Source organism: Pocillopora damicornis, chromosome 14, assembly GCF_964200805.1.
Source record: "Pocillopora damicornis chromosome 14, jaPocDami1.2, whole genome shotgun sequence".
Taxonomy (NCBI): Eukaryota; Metazoa; Cnidaria; class Anthozoa; order Scleractinia; family Pocilloporidae; genus Pocillopora; species Pocillopora damicornis.
Window position 1 is genome coordinate 15,364,536 of NC_142683.1, and position 23,733 is coordinate 15,388,268.

The 23,733-nt window shown below is 37.9% G+C and overlaps 3 protein-coding genes and 1 long non-coding RNA gene across 5 annotated transcripts in view; 1 reads left to right on the top strand and 3 right to left on the bottom strand.

The window, feature by feature from the left end:
• The window catches only part of LOC149034665 (uncharacterized), a 262,282-nt gene that overhangs the window by 8,729 nt on the left and 229,820 nt on the right, over positions 1-23,733 (top strand). The window lies entirely within an intron of this gene.
• LOC149034666 (hsp70/Hsp90 co-chaperone CNS1 homolog) overlaps positions 1-23,733 on the bottom strand; it is a 57,100-nt gene that overhangs the window by 2,955 nt on the left and 30,412 nt on the right. The window lies entirely within an intron of this gene.
• On the bottom strand, positions 2,933-6,413 carry LOC149034667 (uncharacterized). The gene has a single exon (XM_089194387.1). The coding sequence runs from the start codon at positions 4,744-4,746 to the stop codon at positions 3,913-3,915; it is 834 nt and encodes a 277-aa protein (XP_089050513.1). The 5' UTR covers positions 4,747-6,413; the 3' UTR covers positions 2,933-3,912.
• On the bottom strand, positions 9,452-22,328 carry LOC149034668 (uncharacterized). The gene is made up of 5 exons (XM_089194453.1): positions 22,094-22,328; positions 21,034-21,195; positions 20,695-20,772; positions 15,262-15,329; positions 9,452-14,069 (listed from the first exon to the last, which is right to left on the bottom strand). Exons 1-5 carry the CDS (start codon positions 22,188-22,190, stop codon positions 9,630-9,632), a joined length of 4,845 nt encoding a protein of 1,614 aa, XP_089050579.1. The 5' UTR covers positions 22,191-22,328; the 3' UTR covers positions 9,452-9,629.

Below are 23,733 nucleotides of genomic sequence, written 5' to 3' on the forward strand. Positions count from 1 at the left end.
ATATTACCCAGTTGTAAAATAAATATTTTTTCCCTTCTGAGAATGGGAGGGATACCTAGACACAAAATCACAAACAATTAATGTCATACCATAAAAGCAGCAAAATAACAAAGAGATGTACTAAAATATGATTCAATATTTATAAAATACATTTTCAATTGACTGAAATAAATTGGGCAAGTGTTGCAAGTTCATATAATTTGTTACAACAGCAATTCAAATTAGTTAAGAGGCTGTAGGTAGTCAGGTAAAGTCTATATTTGAGCAGTGGCCCATCTAGGCCCTGAGCTTATAATACTGGTTTCCTCACATGAAGTGAGTGGGAGTAACTACACCCCTTGGACGGGATGCTAGTCCATCCCCTTTCCCCCAGGCATTTCATCAGGCTTACCTGGCTAATTTCTGCTACCCATTTAAAGGTAAACTTTACTCAGATACCAATCTATCATTACCAGTTGATGAATTGGATTCCTAAAAATCAAACGCAGTTAGTTGAAAGGACGCTTCCAATAAATCACTATGTGGCATCTGAAGAAAAGTCATCGTTTCTCAATATTTAACATGGAAATCAGTATAACAGTACAGTTAAAAGGGAGAATCTAAGCAGTCTATCAAAAAGGAAAAAAAATACTTTTAAACTGTATGAAATGACGAACAAAAACACGTGAAATAAGCTGGAAATGTTAATAGGTTTTTGATCAAATGCATCGTAAATACGGGAGCACATTAAATTAATACTTATGTTAGCCTGACCCGAAAGCTAGTGCAAAACACGATCATGATTGTGTGCATGACACGCAGACGAAACTGAAAGTGTTCCGATCATCAGCGCCTGCACAAAATCAAATCCATGACTTTAATATTCCTTTCAATTCTCCCGAATTACTTGTTTTATCCAAGGTAAATGCCGGGTATTGCCTGCGAATTTTTGTGAAGTCGACAGCTGTAACTTGTTCAAACAAGCTCAGCTTAATTAGCTCTTAAATAACACGAAGCGGTAATACAATTGATACACCCCAGAATCAAGAAAAAGTTAGCAATCCTCGTTAGTTAACTGCATGAACGTCTTTCACTGTCGGAGATCAGAGAAAATTAGGACAGATTAAGAGCATTCGAGGGAGAAAATGTTAACTGAGAAATGCGAAATAAAAGTATTTACCTTACATTCAAAAATCTGATACAACCATGCGTTCTTACCTCTGTCGAGGAAATGGAAGGCACGCTTGACTGCTTTACGACCTTGCTTCCTCAATCCATCATGGAAGTGTTTTTAAAAAAGTCACTAAGACTGAGAAAGTACCAAGAGAGAGTCGACAGCTTCATTATATAACGAAGAATCTTAACTGCGCGTTGTAAAAACGAAAGGGGGAGTCCCCTAGTCCATAACTCTGTGCAAGCTTAAAACCGGAAGTGCGTGACTTTTGTCACGAAGCACCTCCATTCCTGCGAGTTCTCACGCGGTCTCGCTCTCTGCCGATATAGAGTCACGCACTCGTTCAAAAAAGCAAATTCTAACTAAATTCTTAGTGAAGGAGTTGTCCTTGTATCAGGATCTCTTTCACTCATCTTTGACTCAGCAGTTAGTGGTCACGCAAACAATGTCTACCGTGAACAATGTCGCTAGAGCTCTTGTCGACAGGTTGACTGTGAAATTCGCAGGAGAAATCGCGCAGGACACTGATGGTTATGATCTATTCAAGCTCTTTGAGGACCTCTTCTTGACTGAGAATGAGAGGACGAGCATGTTCAGAGAAGGTATTCAGTCTGATGATCTTTCGAAGATCAGATGCTATGCGGAAGATATGAAGAAATAAGGAGATGTAAAGGAGAATAAGTTTATTGATGTCTATCAGAACAAATGTAGGATTCCATTGAATCATAAGATTCTGAAAGATCATGGAGTCTTCTTGACCTATTAATGAGATAACTTCTCATTTACAAAGACACAATTTTGACAGAAGAACAAATGAAGGCACGCCGCGACTTCTTTGCGGGAAGATACAACGTTAATATTTGAAAATCTTCAAACGAACAATTAACACCCCGATGGCGTGACAAGAGGATCGTTCAAGTTGATATTATTCACATCCTCTTCAGAACTCACGAGTGAGACATTCTGATGAGGGTGTGAAGATTATTCACAGGTAAATAATTTAAGTTGTCTTTGAAATCAAGGTTGTCTCCAAAATGTGCAAGAACTGTTTTTTGAAATCAAGGTTGACTTCAAGGTTAAATTCATGAGTTGCTTTAAAAATCAAGGTGGATATTAAAATGTGACAGAATCCCCATTTTTATCCTACTCAATGCGAAAACGGAAAAATGGAACCCATTTTTAAATTTTTATAATGGTACATGTTTTTATTTAAATTTCTAGGACTAGGTTATATACAAAGTTAAAAATTTTATTTGATTCTAATGCTAGTTTCCCTTTAGTTTGAGTTAGCATATTTGATTTACTCAATCAGTTGATAATTGATTCCTAGGAAGTGACTCAAACTAAGGTTTGAAGTTCACCAAGAATAAGATTTACTCATGCCTTAAGTTACATTATTATTACATGTATTATGGCACTTGAAGTTGAATTATACTTGACGAATGAGGAAACTCCTCTTACAGCTTTGAGTTAAGTCCTTACTTCTTTTCAAAACAGCTAGACAGTGACTAAACATATCTGACACCACTACCTCACTCATTGAGCAAAAGGAAACTAAAATACTTACGCTGAAATTTTTCTTTGCATTCAGCATTGAGTCCTTCATCCAACTCAAAATAATATTCTGATCATAATGAAAAGTCATGGCAAAGCAGTCAAGCGCTGGATTCAAATGTACATTAGGGTGGTCACAACCTCTGAAATAAAGTCAACTGAGACAAGATTTAACATCATCTACCTTGGAGTGATGAATTCCCTTTTTTATTGTAGCACAGCTACCATACCCAACTTCTCATAATTGCCTTGAGGAAAGTTAGATTTGACTGAATGGCTGCCTCTGCTTCCCTTATTGAATCCTGGTTTTTATTATTTTATTGGCTTTTTTTAACGTAAATACTGTTACTTTTCTAAAATATTTTTGTCAATTCCTTAGCATTTTAAGATAAGTTTTAAACTAACGCGGAACGGCAGTTCTCTGCAACGAAGTATTCAAATTAAACTTAGCAATCATCGGTAGTTGTAGCAGACTTTCACAACACCAGAAATCATAAAAAATCCGTCAAAAGAGTTAATTTAAGCTCAAAATAAAGGCATTTATCCGATGTATAAAGATCCTACACAACCTGGTGAAGTCACCCTGTCGGGTAAACGGACGCGACTTTTGACTGTTCTATAACCTTTTTTTTACAACCTTGCCACCTCAATCCGTTCTGGGAATGTCTCAAAGGAACTCATTAAGATTAGTAAGGTCCAAATAAAATTAAACACAAACGTTATCGAACGCGAAATCTCAAGACAACTACCCAAACTACAAACTTGCCAACAGCGTTGCTACTTAATATTAGGAATTGTTTTTTCACGGGAAAAACCGAGGTTCAAGCTTGAAGTACATGACATGGAAAACCGGAAGTAGAGAGCTTCTGCTGTATAGTATGACGAAATTATGGCTTTGTGGTTCAAAATACACACTGCGTCTTTCATGTGTCACACTGTTCCAACATTAACAATTAAAACAAGGTAGTAAATTATACAAATTTAGAACATTTAACTAGAAAAAAAAATCGCTGAAAAACTAATCTACATAAGAGGTAAGGCGTAACAACAAGAAGCAGGAATTTAAAAAAAAAAAAAAAAAGGCAAAACTTTTTGCGCTCTAAGTGAGCGCAATCATTTCAGTGAGCTTCTCGAGTGATCAGAGTAAGCGAAAACGAGTGGCTCTGAGGACGAGAATGAAACTCTCTCGATTTTCGCTGTCTTTCTCACTCCAAAGGTATATGGAAACAAAGAATGTTCCTGTCGTCGACGAAAAGCTTTTCCCAAAAGAATTTCATTAACTTAATTCTAAAAGTGGTTGTACCAAAGACCTCCAGCAGTTCGTTTACGGTATCCAAATTCAAATCGAGCGAGTTCTTAGCTCGATCTGTTTTATGCATCTCGCGGATTTCCACACTCAAGGCTAAAAGGGTAGCCATGAGATTGATAAAGGTAACAATGAAAAACAAGAACACTGTCAGTTTAGATATAACAAAAATGTAAATGGGATATTTCTGCTTTAAGGAGTTCAACCTGGTGTAATTTAAAAATCCCACAACGAAAGTTCTGAGAATGTAACTTGCTATTAAGCAAACAATTACGATCCAAGATGACAAATATTTGATAGAAATTAGTAGCTTAACATATCGAAACAAGGCGACGGTCAAAAGGATTATTAAAGTCCAAAATGAAGGAACGTATTTGAGCCGATGTAAGATTGCCTTGTAACCGGGGAACTGCGGAACATTCTGAAGGGCAGCTATAGAGATAGCGGTGAAAATACATAGCGAGGCCAGCCACACCATCGTGACATCCTCTGAAAAAGGGAAAGCCGCATCTGTTTTGCACTGATATGCAGTGGATTTGTCCCGGAAGCAAGCAACATCACGAACCATGTACAAAAATGCTCCAACTAGCTGCCATTGCAACAACAAACTGAAAGCCAGTGCTGAGAGTTTTACATGATATGGATTTCTTTGTCTTTGTCCTGGAAAAAAATGCCAGTAGCAATCGGCGGATTCCTGTAACAGTGGCCGGGGTATCTCAAGACAAGTTGTCATGGCAATGTCAACACCACTTGACTAGGATAAGATAAAATTAAGTTGACATTATAATGAAACAAATATAAGAAAAATATTACAAAGAGTTTCCCATTGATATCAGCTGCACCCCTAAGCGGTCGAAAGACTCCATCACTTTTAACCGAATATACGGTAGTTTTTTTTACCCTAATTCTTATTCTTGAGAACTTAAAAGATTAAAACTGTTATGGTAAATACAGTAACACGCTCTTTAAGTGCCTTCGCCGTAAGCTAAACCATCTTTTACGTATGTGGTACTTGTGATTGGTTTCTTTGATCACCAGACAATCGTGTATGATCAATACAGTTTACCCTGATACTGATATAATTTTTCAGCATACCTTCCATTCGCTCTCCTGCGAGTTATCTCTTGACAAGCCTTATTACGTCTCAGCTTCTTGGGAAGGAAATAACACAGTGATACTCCGCGGCTAAGAGAACCCGTGTTAATCATTAGTTAGCTGTATTTTCCAATTGTCATTTCTTAAGAGGAAAACTTCAAGATATTTAGACCCTTTTTGAAACCAGATTCCCCTTTTTTTCCAGACTTTCGGGTTAATGTTCCATACAAAGTAGTTTCCTTTTTGGTTTGTGTACTTTGTTTGAGCGGAATTTGATCATATGAATTAACGTTTAAGCGTTTGACGAAAATGAAATACCGTATGCATAAATCAACTAATTGAACAGCTTGTCCGTTGAGTTGTTGCCTGAATTACTGCTAACAGTGAAACTGTCGGTATACTTCTTTTCATTTCTGTTTACGGCGAAAATATAAATATTTTTCATCGACTTATGATATAATTAAGTGAAATATTGAATGTCAGATCCTTGGTAATCAGTTCAGGTTAGGTTAGGAGCAATTCATGGTTTCATCGCTAGAGCTCTGATTCGCTCCTGCAAAGATTGACCGCATTCATCTGGCAACCTCAAGAGTAATAAACGATGACTGACGCCTGAGATTCTCCTGACTGACACGAATAGTCATGGCGCCTCTTTGAGCTAAGCGCTCTTCAATTTTAAAGCCGTTCACTGCACTGTGGGTTCTGGGTGCCAACGTGCGGCATTCTTTGACGTGAGGGTTTGTTACTCTAGTACCGACTCGTACCGGAACATGGAATCTCTGGTCTATCGAATACATGAGAACAAGAAGAAGCGCCAGTATTCTAGAAGAGTACTTGATGTGGAACAGGAAACATTTACCCCGCTAGTTTTTACGACAACGGGTAGGGTGGGGAAATAATGCCCTAGGTTTCATTGTAGATTGGCAGGGCTTATTGCCTCAAAGAAAGAAGAGCAATATTCCTCAGCCATCTCCTGGGTAAGAGCTCAAGTTTCGTTTGCGCTTTTGCGATCTGCTCTTGTCTGTTAAAGAGGCTAAGATTAACAAATCCATACAACAGGACAGCGAACTTTCAGAGCAGTTTCGGGTATGATATATATATACACACATAGATATTTATAATAAAGCTCTGAAAATTACATACATAAATTACATATTGGTCTGAATATCTCAATTAAGTTAAAAGAAATTGTAACCGACGGATTTGTGATATTTTTCGGCCTTCATGGGCCGTTTGAAGCGTCTTTTTACGAAATTACTTTTGGCCGGAGGCCGTTAGGAGAAGAAAGAGGCCCGCCCGTAGGGAGATAAATTAAAATGTTGGTGAGAATGAGATGCAAGGAGTGGTACATCATGGGATATAGATTTTTTTTCATTTTTGTCTTTGGGGGACATATGACGCAGCTTCGTCGATAAAACTTCTGCGTTTTAATCTTTTACCTATTTTACTCTTTACCCTATTTTGGTTGCAAGACGATCGAAACCTCAATTTCAATGGATGATTTCCTAAATAATTCATTTGAACTGTCAATAAACACTAAAAATTTGTTGTTCAGTCGGTGATGACCATGGTATCGATAAAACACAGCGTTAGAGATGGACATCCCATTGAGTAAGCATTGAAAAACCTAGTTGTATAAATTGTTCAACTGAACTAGAGCAGTAAATGCAACTATGCTCAACAGCCGAAATACGTGCACCTTTCAAACTCAATTTGTTTGTTTTCTATAACGTTTAAAGACGTTCACCTTAAATGGTCTATATTTCAAGTGTGTTTTTTTTCTTTTTCTTTTTCATGTCAATAGGTCACCGTTGTGTCTTTGGAGCCCAAATTTTTTGCAGGAAAAATTCTTCCCCAGATTTAACATTCAAACATTAATATATATCATTTGAAAAATGAGAAAGAAAAAAGAGCATTTTCTGAGTAACTGAGAACAATTATTTACAAGTTTACAAAAAGGATCAGTAGCTGTTTATATTTGCTGACATTATTTTTACTGTCTAAATCACCTCTGAGCTGACCAGGTTCAGAATAATTTTCACATTTGTGAGAAAGCGGGTTAGTTATCGTATAAATATAAATGAGTTTTCCAAATGAAAAACACTCAAATATAAAATTTCGCAAGTGCGACTGATGTTTATGAATTGTTGGTGACTATTGTTCTCTAAAGAATTTGCAGACTTATCATAACGTGTTTAATGTCCTTTAAAAGGCGCCACCTGTTCTTCTTCTATTTCCTATTGTATAAAAAGTTAAGTTATCTTAACTACTGCAGTACTAAAACAAGTCGCTAAAAACTGAGCTCCGGTTTTAAAGAAGAACCCGAGAAATGAATACAATCAACAGTTTAAAAGACAGTGAAAACGTTTTCTCGGACCTTTTCGTGCGCAAACGCGAAAGCACCAGCGCTGCTGCATATTTTGCCTGTTTTCTTACCAACAGTATGAACACGTCCGTCGGCGTTCAAAACCGTGTGGCAATACGGAGAACGATAGACAGTGAAAGAGACACCATCGAAGAGATGACGCACTTTTGTTAAGTGGGTGGGGGCTTGAAACATGGAATGTTAGTACACTGTTAGCTGCACACATTATCAACTTGGTGCACGGGTCAAAACAAGTATTGAAGTCCTCATAGGATCTGCTTTCTTTACATCTTACGTGCATCCTAAGAATATGGAGACAGACAATGTAAATCAACGCAGTTTTTGTATTTTATACACTGTATATTTCTCTCACACAAAGAGGTAAAAAAATAAGCACAATAGAAACTGCATTAAATCGTTCAAGGCATTAAGTGAAATACGCGCTAAACGGAGACGCTAAAATGAAACCATTTACTCCCAAGACTGATCATAATTTAAATTCTCCTCACGGTATTAATACACCGACAAACATAGAGTCAATAACAATTCAAGAAAATCCAAACTGGAGGATAATCTTTTACTCGAAACATAATGTTACATCGAATTCTCGGAACTAGCGGCAGCAAAGAGAAACACATTCTTGTCAGGTGGGAGAATTTTTCTTCAGAACTTGGGAGTTCATGAGTTAATTAATATAAACTAAGGTAAATGAAAAATTATCTTCAACTTAAAAAAAATAGCACCAAAACACTTCACACGAAATACACTGACATTATACAAACCATGTTTAGTTGAAACTGTCCCAGCATGTCTTTAAAATCCTAGTTACATTATATTCAACCACGCATATCACCAGACATCCTCAAATCATGCTGAGGTAAATTCAAAGCGATGAAAAAATTTCAAGAGGTGATTTTCAACAATTAGAAGTTTTATCCTGAAGCCCTGAACGTTTTCAACTACGCACTAGGTTTACATTAATTAATGAGCCTTTTCACCAAAATAATTCCCATTGAGGACTACATGGCTTACGTTAACGGCTTCTCTCATTTATGAGCGTAAATATTGTCGTACAAGAAACAACAAATTCCATGTCACATACAATAAAAGTCACACCTATGGAAACTTTAATTATAGTGAACTCTGCGTCCCTCTTTCCTAGTTTAGATTACATGAACAATTTTTAGCATCTCTGTCGTCGTTCTTTAAAACGAACGGAGAAGTGTTTGGTAAAACGGACAAAAATTGGCCAGACTGGTTTGATTGAAAACAGGGTTGTAGCCAGCTTTCTGACTAAATGTAAGCCTCTTCCCTCACAAATTTCAAGTTCTGTTTCAACATTTGCAAGGGTCATATTATCTTTTAGTAAAAGTCAAGCGGGCAGAAAACAATTGTAGGCCGGGCCTACGGGACTAGAGGCTGGCTACACCCCTAAAAGTAGGTTTAATGTCTCTAACATATGGTTAGTAAATTTAATAACATCATCTCTGATGTTTACTTCTCCAAATTAAGCTTAGAATGGCAATCTTGGCACTGACAGAACTATATTGCATTAAAATGGATTAAGTTGAAAATGGTAATCAATTTTTTTGAAAAGATGAAGGAAAATTGTAACAAAGTAATTTATGATGTAGAAAACGGTCTAAGATCAATTCACGTATTCAGTTCACATACATATTCAATCAAAGTTATGGAAATTAAAATTCGCAAACTTTTGCAAATGACGAATTGTTTCTTTGCTTATCAAAAGCTTAGAGCATAAAAGTAATTAAAATCCGGTGGAAAAGCCCCCTAGTTGGGTAAAAGAAATAAACTTTAAATTATTTTCCATACAACTGATTGTAATACAGGAACAGAGCTGAGTGACATGTTGGTGGAAATGGAAACCTCGTTCATAACAGAGGCCTTGTTGCATTTCGTTCTCTTCGCAAGCATTTAAATTTGTTAAGGTAGCAAAAAATGACAATTCCACTGATCAAAATATAATGAAATAGACTGGTTTATTTCTTCACCACAGTACAGTTGCACATCTCAAGTTCCATTTAACAAAAAAATTAAAAAGTAAAGAAAAATAGCCAAAAATTGTTTAAAATAGAGAAACATTTAAACCTTCCAAGTTCCTACTTCATTCTTTTGAGATGAAAAAAATGATTTTTTCATTTATTTGATTTTCTATTCAAATTTTCCCTTTCCTTTGCCATCAGGTCAAACGTGAGGTCATCTCCAATCAGCATAAAGGGCGCCCAGTATTTGATGTCGTGGAACTCATCTGATTCTCTGAGGCTTTTCATGGCCAGGTTCAGTGACTTGCTTGTAGGTTTACCTTCTGCAAGGTGTTGATAAAAGCATTTCATGAACTGGAGAGTAGCCTCGTCATCAATCGCCCACAGGGACACCACAACAGACCGAGCACCAGCTCCCATAAAAGCGCGTGCAATGCCAACCACACCTTCAGCCTTGATCTCGCCACGACCACTGTGGCAGCAACTGAGCACAACAAGTTTAGCGCGAAGTTGAACATTCAACACATCTCTAATCGTTAAAATATAATCCTCCTTCTCCGTAGGCACTGCAGATATTCGGTCTGGGTCAGGCGTAAGAGCAATTTGGCCAGTTTCCATACATCCATGTGCCGCAAAGTGAACTAAGGAAACGGAACTGAGTCTTTTCAACACCTCACGTTTCGTGGCTTTTCTGCCAGTGATTGGCGTGATATTCAGAATTTTTCCGATCATTTCTACTTCTTCTTTAGCACACGGAAGCTGCTCGAGGACTTTCTCTCCCTCGCTGTTAGTAACCTCGGATACCCACGGATCTCCTACAAGTAACGCACCACTGCTTTTGTGATAATCATCTGGGCAATCGGCAATGAGTCTAAGACTTGCTAACGATGGAGCGACTCGGATTGTGAACGATTCACACAGGTATTTAGAATTACCATCCTTCAATGCAGCATAAGGAGCAATCCACAGGGGTCCATCAGGAATAATGAGTAGCTCATCCCCTTCAATCAAGTCAGCCACCGGCTTCATAACGATATCATACAAAGTGCTCAAGCATCCGTCTTGTTGGATGTGAGGTTGAGGGTTGGCTTCTTTGGTTTTCTCATCCACTTTTGAACGGACCTCCCTTAAAGCATCTAAAGATCGATTCTCGCATCTCACATTAGAACGAACACCAAGTTGTGTATAGACACCGAGCATGAACGACTCAAACGACTGGCTAGATCCATTATTCTCTGAAACAAAACCTTTGAGTTTACTTTGTCTTAACTGGACTTGTTTTCTTTCGGACACAAGCCAAAGATTGACGTCAGCTTTGTCCACTGCCTGAAAGACGGTGTTTGATGGAACGCTTTTTAAAACTTTTGAAAAACGTTTCATCCAAATCGATGTAGACTTAGCAGTGACTGCTAAATCTTCATCACCTGCCTTGTGCTCACTTGCTTCACCACAAAAACTGGATTCCATAAGGTCGGACAGAGCCTGAGCTCGTCCTTTCTCAGCAACAAATAAGGCTTCATATATATTACCTTGTTCTACGAGAACTCTCCACAAACCCGTATACACCATTTGATACTGATTTCGAAAGTTAACTTTCCACTCGTCTTTAGATTTTAGAAGTATTCTCAAGGAATTGAATAAGTTTATGCTAGCTTGGTAATGTTCAACGGCTTTTGGCAGTCCACCTTGCAACTCAAAAACGCATCCTAATGAATAGTAGGCCGTTGCCTCCAAGGATTTGTCTCCTACTTCTTTAGCTATTTTAAGATGTAGGTTGTGGTACTCTATGCCTTTTTTAAAATCACCCAGACGGTGATAAGCATTGCCAAGATTGCCATAAGCACCACCCTCCCCATGCTTGTCTCCCACTTCTTTAGCTATTTTAAGATTTAGGTTGTGGTACTCTATGGCTTTTTTGAAATCACTCAGACAAAAATAAGCATTGCCAAGATTGCCATAAGCACCACCCTCCCCATGCTTGTTTCCTACTTCTTTAGCTATTTTAAGATCTAAGTTGTGGTACTCTATGGCTTTTTTTAAATCACCCAGACGGTGATAAGCATTGCCAAGATTGCCATAAGCCTTACCCTCCCCATACTTGTCTCCTACTTCTTTAGCTATTTTAAGATGTAGGTTGTGGTACTCTATGGCTTTTTTGAAATCACCCAGACGGCGATAAGCATTGCCAAGATTGCCATAAGCGTTACCCTCCCCATACTTGTCTCCTACTTCTTTAGCTATTTTAAGATCTAGGTTGTGGTACTCTATGGCTTTTTTGAAATCACCCAGACGGCGATAAGCATTGCCAAGATTGCCATAAGCACCACCCTCCCCATGCTTGTCTCCTACTTCTTTAGCTATTTTAAGATGTAGGTTGTGGTACTCTATGGCTTTTTTGAAATCACCCAGACTGTTATAAGCATTGCCAAGATTGCCATAAGCGTTACCCTCCCCATGCTTGTCTCCTACTTCTTTAGCTATTTTAAGATGTAGATTGTGGTACTCTATGGCTTTTTTGAAATCACCCAGACTGTCATAAGCATTGCCAAGATTGCCATAAGCACCACCTTCCCCATGCTTGTCTCCTACTTCTTTAGCTATTTTAAGATCCAGGTTGTGGTACTCTATGGCTTTTTTGAAATCACCCAGATGGTGATACGCATTGCCAAGATTGCCATAAGCACCACCCTCCCCATGCTTGTCCCCTACTTCTTTAGCTATTTTAAAATCTAGGTTGTGGTACTCTATGGCTTTTTTGAAATCACCTAGACTAAAATAAGCATTGCCAAGATTGCCATAAGCGTTACCCTCCCCATACTTGTCTCCTACTTCTTTAGCTATTTTAAGATCTAGGTTGTGGTACTCTATGGCTTTTTTGAAATCACCCAGACGGCGATAAGCATTGCCAAGATTGCCATAAGCACCACCCTCCCCATGCTTGTCTCCTACTTCTTTAGCTATTTTAAGATCCAGGTTGTGGTACTCTATAGCTTTTTTGAAATCACCCAGCCTTAAATAAGCATTGCCAAGATTGCCATAAGCGTTACCCTCCCCATGCTTGTCTCCTACTTTTTTAGCTATTTTAAGATGTAGATTGTGGTACTCTATGGCTTTTTTGAAATCACTCAGACAAAAATAAGCATTGCCAAGATTGCCATAAGCGTTACCCTCCCCATGCTTGTCTCCTACTTCTTTAGCTATTTTAAGATGTAGGTTGTGGTACTCTATGGCTTTTTTGAAATCACCCGGACTGTGATAAGCATTGCCAAGATTGCCATAAGCACCACCCTCCCCATGCTTGTCTCCTACTTCTTTAGCTATTTTAAGATGTAGGTTGTGGTACTCTATGGCTTTTTTGAAATCACCCAGACTAAAATAAGCATTGCCAAGATTGCCATAGGCGTTACCCTCCCCATGCCTGTCTCCTACTTCTTTAGCTATTTTAAGATGTAGGTTGTGGTACTCTATGGCTTTTTTGAAATCACCCAGACGGTGATAAGCATTGCCAAGATTGCCATAAGCGTTACCCTCCCCATGCTTGTCTCCTACTTCCTGAGCTATTTTAAGATGTAGGTTGTGGTACTCTATGGCTTTTTTTAAATCACCCAGACTGTCATAAGCATTGCCAAGATTGCCATAAGCGTTACCCTCCCCATGCTTGTCTCCTACTTCTTTAGCTATTTTAAGATGTAGGTTGTGGTACTCTATGGCTTTTTTGAAATCACCCAGACGGCGATAAGCATTGCCAAGATTGCCATGAGCGTTACCCTCCCCATGCTTGTCTCCTTCTTCTTTAGCTATTTTAAGATGTAGGTTGTGGTACTCTATGGCTTTTTTGAAATCACCCAGACGGTGATAAGCATTGCCAAGATTGCCATAAGCACCACCCTCCCAATGCTTGTCTCCTACTTCTTTAGCTTTCTTAAGATGTAGTTTGTGGTACTCTATGGCTTTTTTGAAATCACCCAGACTGTCATAACCATTGCCAAGATTGCCATAAGCGTTACCCTCCCCATGCTTGTCTCCTACTTCTTTAGCTATCTTAAGATGTAGGTTGTGGTACTCTATGGCTTTTTTGAAATCACCTAGACTGTCATAAGCATTGCCAAGATTGCCATAAGCGTTACCCTCCCCATGCTTGTCTCCTACTTCTTTAGCTATTTTAAGATGTAGGTGGTGGTACTCTATGGCTTTTTTGAAATCACCCAGACCGTCATAAGCATTGCCAAGATTGTTATAAGCGTTACCCTCCCCATGCTTGTCTCCTACTTCTTTAGCTATTTTAAGATGTAGGTTGTGGTACTCTATGGCTTTTTTGAAATCACCCAGACTAATATAAGCATTGCCAAGATTGCCATAAGCGTTACCCTCCCCATGCTCGTCTCCTACTTCTTTAGCTATTTTAAGATATAGGTTGAGGTACTCTATGGCTTCTTCTCCCCGATTATAGAGACCTATGACTTTCTTGACATCACCTGAACTTGCACTACCGTGGTCATAACTAATAGGATCTTTTCCCTCCATGGACTTATCTCCCACTTCACTGACAGACTGAATTCTTAATGACAACAAGATCCTATTGTTTTTGTCAATCTTTGTTATGTTAAGGGTTAAAAATGTGGAAAAAACAAAAAAATATTATTTTTCTGATCATATTGATTCATGATAGTGCATTTTAACATTTGCGTGCCTGGTTCCCAAGCCTTTGAACAGGAGTGTGGCTAAAGGTGACCTTGTTATGATAAAAACATTGCTGCTATTTAAAGCAAACTACTTCGTTATTATCGTTTCTAGATACGGGTCTCTATCACAACAAGGTCATCTTCCGCTTTACTCCAAATCAAAGGCTTGGCAACTAAGTACACAACTATAAAATGGCCCATTAGGAGGGCTTGCATGAAAGATAGATGTTTTATCAACATTCAGTCTTAAAGTCAGTTATGAAGTAAATTCACATTTCAAAAAATCTTTTTTCAGTGTGCAGCCTAAAAATTTCACGCGAAATATCTAAATTTAATCCCTAGTTTCCAAAAACTGAGCAGCACTTGCTCAATTTTTAAATTAATATAGCTTTAACATCAGACGAATGTTTTACAGCAGTGGAGGAGATGAGTCTACAACACCAATACGTGTCTTTAAAATTTTTATTTGTCCATAGGAAAGCAGGACGAAAGTTTCCGAGTCTCTAAGTAGTGGAAAAAGGTCGAAGGCAAGAAAATCTGCATGAGATATCTAAACATTATCGAGCTTTTTGTTCTGGCTTGTTTTAGAGAGATCATCTACCCACGTACCATGTATAAACTGGATGAATATTAGTCTTTTAACCCTTTAACTCCCATGAGTGACCAAGAAAGAATTTCTCCTTACAATAGCGATACAATATCAATCAGATGAGTGTTGAGAGTAAAAAAAATATCAATTTGGGGATAATTAGTTGATCCAATGCTGAACTCTTTGAACTAACATTACAAAAATCGTACGGTTAACAGTAAGGATAATTACAAACTTGGTCTGTGAATTAAAGGGTTATCTAAACTAATGTATCAGTTATTGGCATGGATAGTATAACTAAGTCAAATTGGCTAAAAGGAGTAATATCATTAATAAGTCATGAGGTAATAACTTTTCCTACGTTTCTTAATAACACACACTTAAAGTATGTGAGCTGACAAGTTCCCATCATAATTAATACCCTTCTTTGTATTTTCTCCCTTGAAACATCAAATTATGGAAACTATTTCCATTATACCCACGGTTAAAAATGAAAGATTCCTTCAAAGGATACAGCTAGTCCCTTATTACACCAAGTGATTGCTTCTTCAAATCTCTTCAATTCAACACTAGCAGTGGCTCCTGTAGGCAACAACACAAAGAAGCATACTATTACTGTAGCTCAATTCTGAGAAAAGAGCCTGAAACCATTGAAATCATTACAGACCAGAAGAAAAAAAAGACAAAAGAAAACAAACCAAAACCACCCCCCCCCCGGTTTTTCTTGGTTTTCACCAAGGAAATCGCTTCAAATAGGTAAAATGTATCAAGCTCTCACTGCGATGATATTTAACCGATTACTCTGAGGGTTTGCAAACATATTTTTACATCCTCAGTTAATAGGCGCCGCGAGTATCAGTCAGTTTGATCTACGGCTTGTCAATCAACAGAGGCCAATATACGACTGTGTTTTCAGACTTTTCGATTCATCCAAATATTTGACAACTTTGAGGTCAAATATCTCCCGTTGCCAGAAAGCTACAACACTAATCTTAATTACCCTTTATAACTCATCATTTCATCTCTGAAAATCATCAAAAAAATCTTTGGGCACTACCGTATTGTCTTGGATGTCTTTTAAAATCTGCGACTGTGACAAGTTTCTCTCAACTACACCTATCACGCAATTCTTGCTCTAGGCGGTCACTTGACAAAATAAACCTACATTTTTTAGCTCTTTATACAAGATGACTGATCAAGAAAGGTGAAAAATGTGAAAAACTTTCGAGATTTTCTGTAGGAATGGAAAATTTCACGTTTAGAGAGATGCATGTAGACGAAAAATCAATGGGAAAATCGTAGCGTTTCTTTCTTCAGTCGTTTATTACTTTGAAGATTTGCTAAAATCAGGACATAGGGCTCTTGTACAGAACAAAACATTCATTAGCCTATACTTTGATCTTCTATTATTATCATCACACAGTTTACAATAAGGAAACTGTAACAGGAGAGGAGATTTTAAAGTCACATGTCGCCTGCTTGTTGACGTACAAGTTCCCGAGTGTAACAACTTCGGCTTTTCCATACCGCGAATGACGGGAAACTCTGCCCCCCTTATTTGGTAGGAACCAGTACCAGTAGCCCCATAAATTCATTAACTACGTCATGTTTCCAGAAAATAAGACTGGAAAATGTTTTTTTCACTTTCCACCATCAAGAAATCCACGTAGAGTATTGTAGTTGTAGTATTTGTAGGGTTACTGCGTGACCTTTCATGAGAAGTAAAAATTGTTCATCTTTTTTTTTCAAGAAGACACTTCTAGAAAGTTCTTAATCCTTCTGTTATCTTATTTTCCTGTTTTTTGACTTCAAATATCATTTGCATTTGCTATTATTTTCGCTGACTGTCATGGCCTTTCTGGCTTCAATAGCAAGAGACAACTTATTTACTATTTGTATATGAACAAGCTTATTTACCCTACTTGAAAAAATCCTTGATGAAGTCTACTGTTGTCAGACGAAACGCGTGGGAGATAAATACAATTTTTTCTTTCTTAGTTCGTGGAGTGATGCTCACTAGTTTGTTCCGTCAAAAATGCTTTTAATGTCAAGTCACGTCGACTTCGACAGAAAAACTAAGCTCACCCTGTCATAATCAATGGTTTGATACCGTAAGTACCAATTTAGGTACATTATTGGGCTTTGATCACAATGATGAGAAAAATGTGCGTTTCCTCACGCTCGCCACGTTTATTCTTTGGAAAATTATTTTACTAGAGGGCGATGTCGCTTAGCGAGGCGCGTCTTGACTCTGACCGACGAAAACTATCGAGGTGAACTCCATGAAATTCTAGTCAAATGTTTTAAAAACTTTGTCTACCCTTGATTTGCACGCAGAAAAAAAAGGCAAATCCCGAACGGTATTTCAAAACACTTTATTCATTAGTCAATTTATGAACTGAGGAAAAAGAAAAATTGAAACAACCGGCGTATCGGTCAAATGAATTCCAATTTTTTCAACAAGGAGTTGGTAAGTTCATTTTTCCTAGTAAATTTAAGTGGGGATCATTTTTTTGTGACAGCAGATCAAAGATAGACATCTCTGAAACGTCTCTGAAACTCTTTTTAAAAAGAGTTTACACTTCCGGTAATATTTTCCCTTCTCGTAACAGCGAAACAGACATTGTTAATCCTATGTAGTGTAGGTGTATCATTTGTATTACGTCTTCATAGTGATGTCATATAAGAAATCGAGTGTCTAAAAAGCCCTCAATTGAATCTAACACTCGAATTAATAAAGTCAAGATGGTGCAGTTGTCTTGTTCATTTGCAACTAACTGTAGAACCAAATGTTACTTTTCTCGCCCTGGCCAGGGACGGAAACAGCTCACACCTCTAAATTCCTGGGTATACAGCTTAAAAAAAACATTTGAGAGACGTCGATGTATCCCAAACATGTGTTTCGTCCGAGATGGAGCTTATTCTAGCGCGTATTGGCTTATTTGGAGATTACGAAGGCCGCGATTTCACGATGTACCTCAAATATCGTGCACAACTTGGTGCGAGATTTAGACCTTCGGGTTCGTAAATGCCAGTATCCTCCTCATAAAAATCGGAGACATAAAGTGAGAGAGATGAATCTGCAGATGGCAGAAGAAATCAAAGCTGGTGGCGAGTCTTCCCGGTGGCGGCAAGGTGACTGTAAACCTAAATAGAACGCGTACTGTAGCTGCTATCTTAGAGTCGGTAATGAATAAGGAAGAAGGGCAAGAAGAGCGCTTATCTGAACATCAGTTTTCCTAACTGGTGATTTGTGACTGAGATGGACTTTATATGATATGATTGCTAGGGATACGCAGGTACTGTAGAGGCGCTCACATAGATAGAGGTGGGCGATCCTCCCACTGAATTAAGAACTGCGACAAGTTTATAGTGCAGACCAACTGGCAAGGTTTGAAGCACCTCAGGGTCTCACTAGGCTCGTCACATTAGAAACCTTCAGCAAACTAATCGTAGAAGCAGGTGGTTATCAGCAACGTGCACAGATTTCTGAACGCGGGTCATCGCGAGAACTATCCCCAATCCGTCATAGACGGAACAAAAAAGCGAGATATTCTTGCTAAAAGAAGGATGTATCAAGACGTTTCAGTCATTGGCTGCCATCCAAATGTACCCTGACAAAGACAAAGACAATGAGGCCGACAAAAAAATTCCGCCTAGGATAAGATCAAGAGGAATGGACTAAGACCGGCTTGCCATTCTATAGGGGATGGCTACGTTCAAGGTCGGACCTTAGGTAAAAGTTCTGACGAACAATCCCTAACTAGCCAAGAGGACTTTGGATGGGCTCTTTGGAAAACACAAAAAACAGCCACCTTTTCTCAGAAAGCAGAGAATTATCTCCTAGACGTGTGCTGGACAAGGGAGGAAACTAGTAAGGCAACCGCCTCTAATGTGATTTCCCAAATATCGAGTCTAAGAGACGACACCAGCCAGAAATGTTGACTAAGACTGACCGGTTGATACAGCAGCAAATCGCTCGATACTTTAGCCGGTTATCTGCCGTAACAAAAATTGACTTATTGACGAGGTCCCCCTCTGTAAATATGAATGAGGATGGAGAGGTCGCTGCCAATGATCTAGCTTCAGAATGCGAAAGTGACCGAAAAAGGCACAAGACAAGGAGGGACCTTGCAAAATTTAGACGAAGACTGAAGGAGAGGGTACAGCTGCTATTAAGCTAAAAAAAAAAAAATACATTTGCATCTCACTTTTCTTTCATATTTATTGTCTTTGCTTACGAAAACAACTGACTATGTCTTGGGATTTCATCAAGGGAGATTTGCAGGAGGGCTACTCGTCAAATTACTGCTGGCTCATTCTTATTTGAAAATTTTACAAGTCACGCAATTAAACGCCGGCAACGCTCGATCTAGAGAGATGTAGATTTATATGTAGTAGTAGATTGCTTGAAAAAAATATGCAGATATTTTACGATTGAAGCAGGTAAATAATCATAGTGAGCTACAGATTATTTTGAAATTGTTATCTAGCAGACAGCATGAACAACGCGCTTGAATAATTCCTACGGAGAGTCTTCGGGTCACACAACAGATGTTAGCTTAGCGGAGTTCTGCATGGAAATGTTCGATGGCGGTAAGTGACAACGACAACACTATTTGAATTTTATTTTCGGGATAGAAGCACAGTTTTTAGTCCGATAGAACTATTGATATTTGCTCTCGAGCGAGAGCGCAGAATTTCTCGTCTGTAAAAGTCGAAGTTGCAGTACACTGGAACATGTAGTAATATCAACCAACACGCAGCATGTGACTTTAAAATCTCCCAAAATGAGCAATGATGATGCTAAACAATCCGATTATAGACTAATGAATGTTTTGTGCCCTACAAAAGCCATATCTGCTGATTTTAGCAAGTCTTCAAAGTAATAAACGACTGAAGAAAGAAACGCCACGATTTTGCCATTGATTTTTCGTCTACATGCATCTCTCTAAACGTGAAATTTTCCATTCCTACAGAAAATCTCGAAAGTTTTTCACATTTTTCACCTTTCTTGATCAATCATCTTGTATAAAGAGCTAAAAAATGTAGGTTTATTTTGTCAAGTGACCGCCTAGAGCAAGAATTGCGTGACAGGTGCAGTTGAGAGAAACTTGTCACAGTCGCAGATTTTAAAAGACATCCAAGACAATACGGTAGTGCCCAAAGATTTTTTTGATGATTTTCAGAGATGAAATGATGGGTTATAAAGGGTAATTAAGATTAGTGTTGTAGCTTTCTGGCAACGGGAGATATTTGACCTCAAAGTTGTCAAATATTTGGATGAATCGAAAAGTCTAAAACCAAAGTCGTATATTTGCCTCTGTTGATTGACAAGCCGTTAATCAAACTGACTGATACTTGCAGCAGACATTAACTAAGGATGTAAAAATATGTGTGCAAATCCTCAAAGTAATCGGTTAAATACCATTGCAATGAGAGCTTCCTACATAAATTTTACCTATTTGAAGCGATTTCCTTGATGAAAACTAAGAAAAACCGGGGGGGGGGGGGTGGTCTATCTCCCCCCAGAAAAAAACCAAAAAAAAAACCAGTTTGGCTTTTTGAGTTTTGGGGTAGACCCTTTAAACTGGGAAAGTTTCATTGACATGTAGCATGACTGCCCGGTACTCACGTGGACACGCTCTTAACATAACTGACACCTGTAACTCGTTGAACTTAAGAAACTAAAATATTCATGCTGAAATTTTGCTTTGCATTCCGCATTGAGTTCTTCATCCCGTTCAAAATAATATTCTCATCATGATTAATGGAAAGTATTGGCGTAGCAGTCAAGAACTGGATTCAAATGTACATCAGGGTGGTCTCGACCTCTTAATTAAAGTCAATTGAGACAAGATTGAACTCCATTTAACCTCATTTAACCTTAGAGTGTTGAGTTCTTTTTTTATTACTATTATTATAGTACAACTAAAAAATATCCAACCTCTCGCAATTGCCTCAAGGAAAGTTGGATTTAACTCAATGGCTGCTTTTGCGTCCCTTAGTGAATCCTGGTGATTTCCTGTTATTGAAATAAACATCTCTAATTAGCCATACATGTTGCAAACCAACTACCATTACTATAATTTTGGGCAAAAATTGTGATGCTCATTGATATCTGGGGTAAGAGGTTACTTCTTTGTATATTTGAGAGGCCAAGATAAGATGTAAATTTTTCCGGGCATGCATTCAAAATTATCACCTTTTTTCAGAAAACTACTACTGACAACTCAATAGCTTCAAAATAGAAAAAAAATGCATATTAAAGCTCTCATCATCTTACCAAGTTTAGAATGTGCAATAGCCCTGTTGTTGTGCAGTTTGGCCTTCAGTTCTTTCTCGTTGCAGTTCATTTTAATTCCTTTGGTGTAAAAATGAATAGCATTGATGAAATCTCCTTTCTTGAAGGCCTCATTACCCTCATTCCTATAAACATCAGCTGTGGCTGCAAAGAAAAAATAAGAAATAATTTGTGTCAAAGTCTGTGGTTGTAGTTAATAATTACCTGTGGTTGTAGTTAATTAGTGCATAAGCAGAGCTGCCAAGATCTGGAGATTTAAAATCTGCAGATTTTTCCTTTAGTGCCAGCTGCCACTTTTGCACCTGCCTTACTTGACCCATCCCCTGAAAAGCTTGGAGGGTGTGTGCAGTCCCCCCCCCCCCATTTTTCTTCTAAGCCATTTGTTAGTGAAAGTTCACTATCTACCTTAACCCTTTAAACCCTAAGAATGACCAGCATCTCACTTCTCCTTACAGTAATACTGCTGAATCATTCACTAAGCTCATGAGAATAAAGGAAATGATCACCAACCTAAGAAGCATTGATCTTCAAATGAATTCTCTTTTTCAGTACCACAAGAAACATACAAAGAATAGTATGGAGAATATGGATACTGATGTTAGGGTGTCAAGGGTTAAACACCTCCATATTCAATGATATAACAGTTGCACTCTACTGGAAAATGATTGCTTAGGGGAAGTTGAAACTTTCAATTTCAATGTTGCATAATTAATATAATGGAAAGATGGTGATGATGATGATGGTACTTATGATGCAAACTTACGAAATGAATGTTATATGATGATCAAATAAAGTCTTTACTTAGTATAACTTTGTGTACTTGCTTTGAAATTTGAGAAAACAACAAATATGTCATAGATCCTCTCAGTCAATGAACAACATATTGTAATCATAGAAGAGAGTCATGACTGGCCAAATATCCTTTAAAGTGGTACGTCATGCAGTGTATTAATATTGCTCTCCACATCTGCTTACATTCTTGAAATTGGTGGAATAGAAAATGTTTTAACAATGACTGAAGCCAAAGTTGAACCTAGCTCACCTTGTAAAGTGTCCTCGTCAAAATCTGGAGCATTTTCTTTTTCAGGTAAGTATTCATTTTCAGATGGAACCTTAATTGGACTTCTTTCTTTAGCCATAGCAACTGTGAGGGGATGCTTCTTACAAAAAGTTGCTGTTTTAAGTCATCCTGGCCTGAAAAAAAGATGGTTGCAAATGGTAAAAAAAATCAGCTCAACATGTAATTACCCAATTGTAAACTAAATATTTTTTCCCTTCTGAGAATGGGAGGGATACGTAGACACAAAATCACAAGCAATTAATATTAATAGCATATTTAAAGCAGTAAAAGAACAAAAGATACATACATACATACATACATACATACATACATATATATATATATATATATATATATATATATACTGAAGAAAACAAGCATTAATATGTAAATAAACATTAATTCACTTCTCATTACAATAACTTTCAAGATTTACGAAAGACATTCCCAATTGACTGAAATAAATTGGGCAAAAATCAACATCTGTGTGTTTCAAGTTTATATAATTTGTAACAGTAGCAATTTAAATCATTTAAACTAAAGAGGTGGTGGGTAGTAAGGTCACATCTGGATTTGAAAAGTTAAGCCCATCCAGGACCTGAGCTTTAATTAATCCTGGCTTCCTCACATGAAGCAACTGGGAGTATTACTACTCAACCCTGGACAGGATGCAAGTCCAATTTCCCCCATTATTCCCCCCCCCACCCCCCTAGCATTTTATCAGGTTTCCCTGACTAATTTTTGCTACCCATGCATTTATACTCCTAAGTGGAGACAAACACAGTAAGAATAAAGTGTTTTGCACAAGAACATAACACATTGACTGAAACCCAGACCTCTTGACCCTGAGTCCAGCACAGGCCAGGCTAGGCTACAAATGCAGACCTCTTGACCCTGAGTCCAGCACAGGCCAGGCTAGGCTACAAATGCAGACCTCTTGACCATGAGTCAACTTCACTAATCATAAGACCACCATGTCTCCACAAGAGGGGAGAGTTTATGTTGAATCCTTTCTCATAAGAAACAAAAAAATTCTCTCATCTGATTTTTAAATAGGGATTACTGGTCAAAACTAAGAAAAGATATATTTCTTTAAATATTCAATTTCCTACAGTTGAGCTGACACCAATATTCATATTGGTGAGTGTTAGTTCAACTGTTACACTTATTGCTGGAAAAACAGTGAAATATTTACAGTACATTTATGCATGCTGATGTATGTTGAAATGGATTTCAATTTGGTACAGGTGAAGACATTTGTGGTTTACTAGTATATGTACATTTCACTGATTTTTTTGTATTCATTCCATGTTTACATTGTTTTGCGCTCAAAATTGATTTGTCTTTGATGCTAACTTTAATTCTCCTAATAATCAAGATGGCTTGTTTTTAAAATATCAAATAATCCTTGTTAGCTGTCTTCATGTACAAATAAATTCAATAAACATAGAGTAACAAGGAAATCAATTGTACTGGAATTCAAAATAGCCAGAGATACATGTACAGTGTAAATTACTTTTACAAAAGCCATTTCTAACTTCTAACTACCCAGTTAAGCACCAGGGCTTTACTGGGGAATATTGGCCCAGGATTGCAGCAGTAAAGAAATGGCATGCTGCCAA

Coding starts and splice junctions, on each gene's coding strand:
- LOC149034668 (XM_089194453.1), bottom strand. CDS start 22,190: ATGGCTAAAGAAAGAAGTCCAATTAAGGTTCCATCTGAAAATGAATAC. Junction 21,196..22,093: donor TGACGAGGACACTTTACAAG/GTGAGCTAGGTT, acceptor TTTTCTTTGCAG/CCACAGCTGATGTTTATAGG. Junction 14,070..15,261: donor GGTGTAATAAGGGACTAGCT/GTATCCTTTGAA, acceptor AACATAACAAAG/ATTGACAAAAACAATAGGAT.
- LOC149034667 (XM_089194387.1), bottom strand. CDS start 4,746: ATGACAACTTGTCTTGAGATACCCCGGCCACTGTTACAGGAATCCGCC.